Source organism: Epinephelus moara, chromosome 1 (assembly GCF_006386435.1).
Source record: "Epinephelus moara isolate mb chromosome 1, YSFRI_EMoa_1.0, whole genome shotgun sequence".
In the NCBI taxonomy this organism is placed as follows: domain Eukaryota; kingdom Metazoa; phylum Chordata; class Actinopteri; order Perciformes; family Serranidae; genus Epinephelus; species Epinephelus moara.
In genome coordinates this window covers 5,343,100-5,351,938 of record NC_065506.1, presented here as the reverse complement: position 1 = coordinate 5,351,938, position 8,839 = coordinate 5,343,100, and the positions used below count along the sequence as shown (strand labels likewise).

Sequence of the window (8,839 nt, the reverse complement as noted above, 5' to 3'; positions counted from 1 at the left end):
GAGCACAGAGAAGCAGTCAGAGCTACAGGCTACAGTGAGGCTAAAAACAGAGTTCATATGACGTTTTTCGAAACAACTTTTTATGTCGCGGCTTCAGGACACTTGGATCACTACGGATGAGCATGTTGGAGATACTTTGTGGATTCAATTTTGTGTTCTTGGACGTTAGTCTGGGGCGCCGTCTGCCATTAGGTGTGCTATCCACTTCACCCGCCGATCTCCGCAAGGGATGTGAGGACTCTAAAACTTCACCAGGGCCTCAGTCGGCATATGGGTGAGTAGATAATGGCTGAATTTTCATTTTTGGGTGCACTATCCCTTTAACTCAATCAACTTCAGATTTGGTCAGTGCAATCTCAAGACTTGGCAATAATAATTTGAAACAATGGAACAATGGAACAATGTTGCCGTTGCGTGGCAGCCATTTTGCACGTTTCAAAATGAAACAGGAAGTTGACTTTCTGACAGACAACAGGTGCTAAGGGTGGGTGGAAATACCTCTTACCCTCTCATGGTTTGAGATCCCTGATGTACATACACGACTGTGTGGCTACTTTCAACTCCAACACCATTATCAAGTTTGCTGATGACACAGCTGTGGTGGACCTGATCACAGACAACAATGAAAAGGCCTACTTAAAGGAAGTAGAGGACCCGACTCACTTGTGTCAGGACAACCACCTACTGCTGAACATCAGCAAAACTAAGGAGATGATTGTGAACATTGGGAAGGAACTATGCCCTCCTTAATATCAACGGGTCCTTGGTGGAGAGAGTGGACAGCTTCACAAACCTTGGTTTCCAAAATCACTGAGGGCTTGACCTGGGCACTGCATACCAACTCAGTTGTGGAAAAGGCAAGGCAGAGACTGTTTTACCTTAGGCATTTGAGGAAATTCCAGATATCCTCTCAAATACTGAGGAATTTCTACTCCTGCACCATCAAGAGCGTACTGACAGGGAACATCACTGCCTGCTACGGAAACAGCACTTTACCCTCAGGTCGCAAGAATCCTAAATGAAGACACTGCTTTAGAGCTGCAGCTATCGATTCTTTTAGTAATCAAGTATTCTATTGATTATACTTACAATTGATTGAGTAATCAGATAAGAATTACTGCTTGTTTTCATTAAATTGCTTTAGCTTTATGTAAGGGCAAGAGTAATATATACAAGAGAAAATAATAAAAAGTCTGAGAAAGAAATGAGAGAAATTAGCAACAGATTTGTTTCCTTTTTAAAAAAAAAAAAAAATTCAACATTATTATTGCTTTAATTGCAAAAACATTTGTCTGCATTGTGCACTTTAACAGTTGTGATGGATCAAATGATGCATCTGCTGTCTGTAAACTCAACTGCTTGCTCAGTTGAACATGTTGGAACCCTCTGTGCAAAGCTGTCCAAATGAAGACTCTGCGACTTAAGAGTATAATGACTTTTTTTTTTTCTTTTTTTTTGTAAATTGATGATCATTACATGGCTTTCTTAAAAATCATACTTTAAGTTCCTGTGACTGGGTAGTTTAGACTTATCCACTGTGATCAAGGGGTACCTTACACCTGCTGACCCTAGTTACTGAAATCCAAATGAATATATCTGCGGTACTTGATTTGCGCATTTAGGCTCCATTTCTACTCTGTGTGTGCGTGTGTGTCTGAGAATGATTGAGGGGGGGTGCATGTGTGATAATGTGTGAGTGACTAACATAATAACATGAAGGGCTAAGGCTTTAACAAATTGACTACAGCATTTTATTTTTGGTGTGGCTATTTTCTCTAGCAAAACTTGGCTGATACATCGCCAGGTAACATTAGCCACCGCATTGATTTATGTTATTAATCAGCCATTAGAAAGCCATAATACACGTACGGTCTTCACATGTGTCATGTATCTCAGCTAGCAATCACTGATTAAGGTTAAATGCAATTATAAGTGATGTTGACATTATCTTGTTGTGTCAGGTCTGTTTGGCGAACTTGATGCATATAGGGGATGTTTCTACTTAGATGTTGTAGCATTGAGGATGTGCTGTTGTGGTATGCTAACTCCGCTTTGCAATACACACTGAACTGTTTTGTTTTAACTTGTAATGATCCCGCAGTCCACACTTCCTGTCATTTTCTTTGGTGTGTCTCCCCTTTTTGTGTCTTGCTCTTTTATTGTCCCTCTTCCTCCATCGTTTTGCAAACCGGGCTACATCCATGTTACAGCTCGGTAAACTATCAACAGCAAAAGTGACATAAGCGTATCATGCAACAGAAACAACCACCCATGCCAAACACAGTTCTTTGTATAGTGGCAAATTTGCCTCAAGGCTTTTTATTAATCAAAAATCGTTTCAGCCCTACACTGCTTAGGACTGCCCAGTCTAATACTCTTATCCTCACTATTTAATTTTTTTTTAATGCACAGATTGAAGAAATAGCAGGGTTTCATTTCACTGTCCAGGCCTGAGGACATTTACATGCTAATTTTAAGTCAAAGTAATTGCGCTACCTACTGGCATTAGAAGTAGGCATTGTATGACAAACATCAAATGATTTACATGAATTTTGCATTTTGGCCTATCTGTGCTTTAACTGCAGCAGTTACAAAGACACTAACAAAAAACAAGAACAAAAGAAAACAACAACCAATGAAAGCTTTAAACATAACCAGAAATGGTCTGGTAGTAGAGTTACCACATTTGATCTATAAAAAACTGCGACATTTGGTTTGTGACGCCGGGTGTTAAGCCATATTTGCAAATATACTATGTTAACAGTTGTAGGACTCCCTGTTGCCTTTCTTATCTCTGTCTGTCCAGAGGGATATTGCACAAAACCAAAATAAGGGATTAAGCCGGGATATGTTGGTTATCCTGGCTGAATTTAGCCTCAAGTCAGTTGCATGAAAGCAGGTCAAATTTAACCCAGTCAAGTTACTATGGCGATTTATTCTCTGCAGCTAGCCTGCTCCAGACCAGGCTAACAACCAGGCTAAGATTAATCCTTGGGATTCATCTGGTAGTTTTACTGTCAATCCTGTGACAAATTCATGTGTTTTACAGCATTTCCATGGTTTTTCTAAATATGTTGCATCATTTTTCCACTTAGGTTAAATCAACAAATTTAGCCTCTCTTCAATAAAAGATCTTGTATGTTAATTTTTGCTGTGTATGTGCATTTTATCTGGCATTGGTAGCACACAGTGTGTGGTTATCTTTTAAATTCCACTTCACCAAATCAATGGTATACCGCACATTCACGAAAAAGGGAGGACACCACAATGTTTTGTCGTTCAGTTGTTTTATTTCCCAGTCCTCTGTTGTCTGCTTGGAACCTGAAATAGAAAGCAAAAGTAACAACTATTAATACACTGTATTACAGATATGGCTACAGTGTGCACTGAAATACTCTCTTCACTTTCTAATTTCTGGATTTCTGGATTTTTTTTTTGACTGCTGCAAAATACAGACATTCAATATGTAAGCAAACAGCTAATCTCATCACCTCATTTGTCTATACTAAAGTCACTTAGGCCCTACCAGCCTGCAAAATGTTCTTGTATTTTATTTTCACCTGCTGCCACGTCCTTTTTTGCCCACACAAGTTTGTTCTTTATGAAGAGTGGATACATAAAATAGACAAAGTGCACAACTTTTAATTAGTGGACTTGAAAAGTAACTAACTCCGTTAGTCCTTTAATTGTAATTATAACAGTTCCAGTGGAGTAAGCTACTGTTTAATAATTGTACTTTTTTTTTTTTGGACTAGGCTACTTATACATTAAGCCAGTCCGCGATTGTTTGCCAGGCTTTCTTCCTTCCCTTGATTACAGTACTGGTGTTGCCTTTTTTTCTTATAATGTGTTTCATCTCCTCATATGACTCGATTATGAGCTGCTGCTCAGCGGCTGTAAAATAGGAAATGTGACTCTTATCCATTTTCCACTCTGTGATTTTGTGATCGATCCTGTGGTCTATTTTAGGGATGCACCGAATATTCGGTAACCGAATATATTCGGCCGAATATTGCAAAAAAACACACTCGGTATTCGGTGGAATAAGTGAAAAGCAAGGCCGAATAATAGCGGCGTGTTTTGATAACACAATCAAACAGCGTGCGGTGACGGACGGAGTAAAATGTGTGGCGATATTTTCCTCCGTCCATCACCGCACTCGCATTTGCGACTAAAAATAGTTTTGTGCAAGCAAAAGAAATCATTCAGCACACTGTGTGAGTACAGATTTCAACCAGCAGCAGAAACGAAAGGCGAATCCTGCCGGTTGTGGGTTGAACGGGGGTCACAGACACAGACAGTAATGTATTCCTGTCAAATACAGCAGCCATAGTGCTCCGCGGCGCAAGATAACGGCTTACCGGCGACGGGGAAGTCCGGCTCCGATAATATCCTCTTCTTGGCGTCATGACTGCCCAAAAGTACCTGGACAACCGAGCCGTGGCGGCACACAGGTATGTGACGTGTCAGAGGAGAAACGAGCCGTTCACATTTCTCTCTTTGTGGCAGGTAACGTCCACAAACCTCACCGCACTTTAGGGACTGTTCTTTACTTATGAAGGGACTGTTCTTTACTTGTCAGGGGAGGAGGGTGACTGGTTGATTTTTATTTTATTTATGCGAAATGCATTTGAATTGCAGTTAATTATTTCTCATAGACAACACTGTAAAAATTATATTGACAAAAAAATAACAGTGATTAAACAAGGCTTATAGAAATGGATTTAAACTTGGGCCAATGAAAAACTAGACAACAGTATTCGGTATTCAGTACTTGGTATTCGGCCAAGCGTTTAATTTTATTCGGCTTCGGCTTCAGCCGCCAAGCGTTTAATTTTATTCGGCTTCGGCTTCAGCCACAAATTTTCATTTCGGTGCATCCCTAGTCTATTTAAGAATGCCGTGAACGTGCGCTTATCCCAACTATCTACACCTGGCTTGACATAGCTGCACCTTTTCATCCTGGCTCAGCAACCAATTAAGCCAAGATGCACCGATTAGACTAGGTCAAGCCGCGCTTGGTCCGTTATCCTGGATTTCTTTATTCTACTTTTGTGTAGTACCCCTCTGATGTGCAGCCATGCTGTTAACAGTCAGCAGTCAGAAACAGCGGTTGCTCTTCTCTTTGACCATTTATGGATATAAGCTTCACTAACTCCACCTTACCGTTTTCTGAAGTCATAAGAAAAGTTATTAATGTACGAGTAATGTGAGTATGCTGGGTTTATACCATGTCCAAAAACAGGAGCACATAATCTTCATTCAGTCTTTAATGGGTTAAAGAGACTGGTTGCCATGGACACCGATGCACAGATTGAGTACATCAGTGGCTGAAAACTGACTGATCACTGATCATAAAGTCGAAATACTTACAGAAACCTATAAACCCTTTGGTCAAGTCGTTTCAGAGCGATCCAGACTTTTGATTTGTCAAAACTGACGTTAGACATCTTAATCATCCTGTGACATGGGTCAGGGGCTTTCAGAATAAAATAATCTCTGCACTCCAATGTGTGAGGTGCAAAGCTCTGACAGGAGGGGAATACCCTCTGACATTCTAGATTAGAGGTGCATTTCCACAAAAAACTGTGACAATTTCTGTACCGGGAAAAAATAGTCATTTTTCAGGGAATTCGCTCAAAAAAGAGAACAATCGCAGGAAAAACAGAATGTGTGGCAACCCTATCCATCAGGGTTTTGATTAGAAATTAGGGAGAAATTAACATTTGCAAACAAGATTACATGTATCCCTAAAGTCAACATATAGCTACATGTAGCAGTGTATGTAATGTGAACAATTGCAGTAGCGTGCCTTTGGGACAGATGATCATTCAAAGAAATCCATCATGAGATGGTGTCAGCTTGTAACCAAAGCAGAAAAAAACAGTGGAAACAGAATATTCAGATTGGTCTGAAGCCTGAGGTTTTTGTTCACAGGGATTACTTTTATATACATTTACCTCATTATATTGGTCATGTTAAATCTGACATTGTAACATTATATTAATGACAGAATTGAAGGAAAAGCATTGTAGGCCACCTTTAACTTAACCTAACAAACCTTATATGTCGCTGTTGAGTTTTTAAAGTAATGTGATTTTATTTCCTTTAACAGTAGATAAAAAACATATCCATTTATTTGGTTTTCTGCAATTCTGTTTCAAGCAAAATGATAAATTACACCATACACACCAAGTCCTGATAACTGTTTTTTTCTCTGTGTGATGAAGTCATTATAAACAAAGTGTGCTTCAGTTTCACAGTGTTGCCAGCTCATCCTGTTGGTTCGGAGGCCAACAGTCGCCCACATCTATCAGCTGTGTTCCTTTTTTTTTTTTTTTTTTTTTTGTGAGTCAGCTTTGGTTATTGTTGTTGTTGTTGTTGTTGTTCTTCTTCTTCTTCAGCTCATGCAGCTCTTGCTTTCCTTTTCTCTCTCTGCAGATATTGACATGAAGAAAGACATTGAGACTCTAATAGCAGAGGAACGTGCTGATATCATCTTGAAATATGCTACGGTGAGTTTGTGCTTTTAGCACACAGAAACAGTGTCTTTTATTCAGTCCAGATGGATCATGTGGTTAAATATTTTCTACAGCATCGTTTTAGATTCATAATGGAGCACAGATGTATTTGATTCTTTTGGATACATGAACTGTATTCAATTAAAGCAGCTGTAAAAATAGCTATTGAAATGTGTCTCTGATTTTATTGTGAAGTATTGTAACAAGAAGAAGTCATATCATCCCAGCTTTAGTTAGCATCTATTGTTGATAATGTTATCTGCAGTCATCAGCGTTTTGTCGAATGAAAACATTTGTTGTCAGTGTTTTATAGTACTGCAGGCTGAGGAGGATTTGAGAAATGTGCCAGACATATGGCTACATTATCTCCTGTGATGTGTGTTGTTATTCTTTAGGAGCAAGAGTTCACACTTGGTTGATTTTGTGGTTAACAGGCACACTGAGATGTACGAAAGCGTAAATTCAAAGGTGTGCAGTGTGGTTTGTGTGCAGTGCATTTCTGCATGTGTGGAGGACAATACTCTGTGAATGCGTGTGTGTACTGTAGTGTGGGTGGATGTGAGTAGTACACTGCCGGAGTGCATTAATAACACATTGTGTAATAATATGTTTGTGCCTGTGGTTTAATGGGATTGGAGAATGATGACCAGAGATAGTAAATCTGACTGAAACTGAAACTAGCATTAAAACCAGGGATGAAAAACAAAAAAAATTGGTCAATAACTAAAACTAAATGGAGATGATGAAGTTTGCCTCCTTTCTTTTCAGTTTTAGTCTTGAGCCAGTCGCCCTAGTGAGTCTACTGTGTCCCATGTGTCCTACTTGTTAACGTGCCATCCCTCTCCATCCCCTGGCTCCGGACCTAGATGCTGCTCTATCCGGACCCAGACCTATAACCAATACATTTTGAGAATTATTAAATGTTGATAATGCGTTTCTTTTTTAACAAACACAACATTGTAGCAACGCAGACCAGGAAACTCACAGACCACTGGCTTACTACTCAGCCAAATCAAACCAAATCTTTGCATTCCAGTAAGCACTGATGAGTGAGTGAGATACACACACAAGACAGAGCTAGAGATAACAGTAAGAGACAAGTGAGTCGGAGCAAAGTAATATCACATGGCCTGTGTTAAGTAGACGCTGAAAACAGAGCTTTTAATCAAGAATAAACAGACTCTAACATGTTCATTCTTTCTTTGGGCAGTTCAAATCTAGTATGTGTCATGATATGTTTCGAAACTGTGGCGATTATTAAAAGCAGTAATGTGAAGTGTCACCATGAGACAAAGCGCAGAGCATTTTTTCAGCAAACATACTCACTGAGGGCTCAGAAAATAAAATATGGCACTGAATCAGTGAATTATAACGCAAGTTAGCATTCAGAGGAGGGTGTGTTAGGGGGTTGTCCCCACCTGTTATAACTTAACATATTGCCTACTGAATATCTGATACTGATGTTGAGCCAATCACAACCGAAAACATCACCCTGTTTTTAGATTTTAAATAGCCTACACCTGCCCACACTGCACCCATCTTCATATCGATCTCACACTCTATGTAATCCTCAGTCCTGATCAAGATCCTGAGATGCTTAGACTCTTTCACTCATCAGTCCATCCAGGATGTTATGATGTTGCAATTGCAGTGAATAATGCAAATTCAGACAATCCCTGTGAATTCTGTGCAACCTTGCAATTTTGTCTAATCACCACAACTTACCCACAAATTTGACTTATGAATAACAGGTAAAATCTCATTTCATTGGGAAGCTGCATGCAGCGAACTGATTTACTCACTGTGTTTATCATGAGACTACTGCTGTGAGACTGGAGCTCTGTGCCTGAGAGTCACACACACACTGTGACAAGGCTAACTGTTAGCATCACACGGGACACGGCTAATGTTACCCAATGGTTATAAGCAGGTTTAACAACAGAGTTAAGCAGTTTTGGTATCAGTGTGAGATTAGCGGCTCTTTGTCAGAATTTAGCCGCTGCTGTGGGACCTCTGCCCAGACGGCAAAATATGGGATGCGGTGCCCCACCTCCCCACCATCATAAATAGATTCTAATTCTGTGAGAAACACTGAAGGCAGGGAGCAGCAGCAGCAAAGACCCCCTGGGAACAGAACAGAGCAGCATCAATGACAAACAGAAATGACATTGACAAGTCAGACACAACATGAGAAGGAGGAGCTGGGGTGGAGGCTGGTTGCAAAGCAGCTTGTAGAGAAAGCAGCAACAGTAGGCAGGCCAAAGCAGTTTAAATAGAGCACCCTGAATGAGATTTACTAATTTGTTACATAGAGAGGA

At 40.0% G+C, this 8,839-nt stretch overlaps 1 protein-coding gene across 1 annotated transcript in view; it reads left to right on the top strand.

The window, feature by feature from the left end:
- Positions 1-8,839, top strand: part of LOC126407501 (USP6 N-terminal-like protein) — a 49,685-nt gene that overhangs the window by 14,427 nt on the left and 26,419 nt on the right. The window contains exon 2 of the mRNA XM_050072484.1: positions 6,442-6,515. Within this exon, the coding sequence (XP_049928441.1) occupies positions 6,450-6,515 (66 nt within the window). The 5' untranslated portion in view covers positions 6,442-6,449. The remainder of the gene's footprint in view (positions 1-6,441; positions 6,516-8,839) is intronic.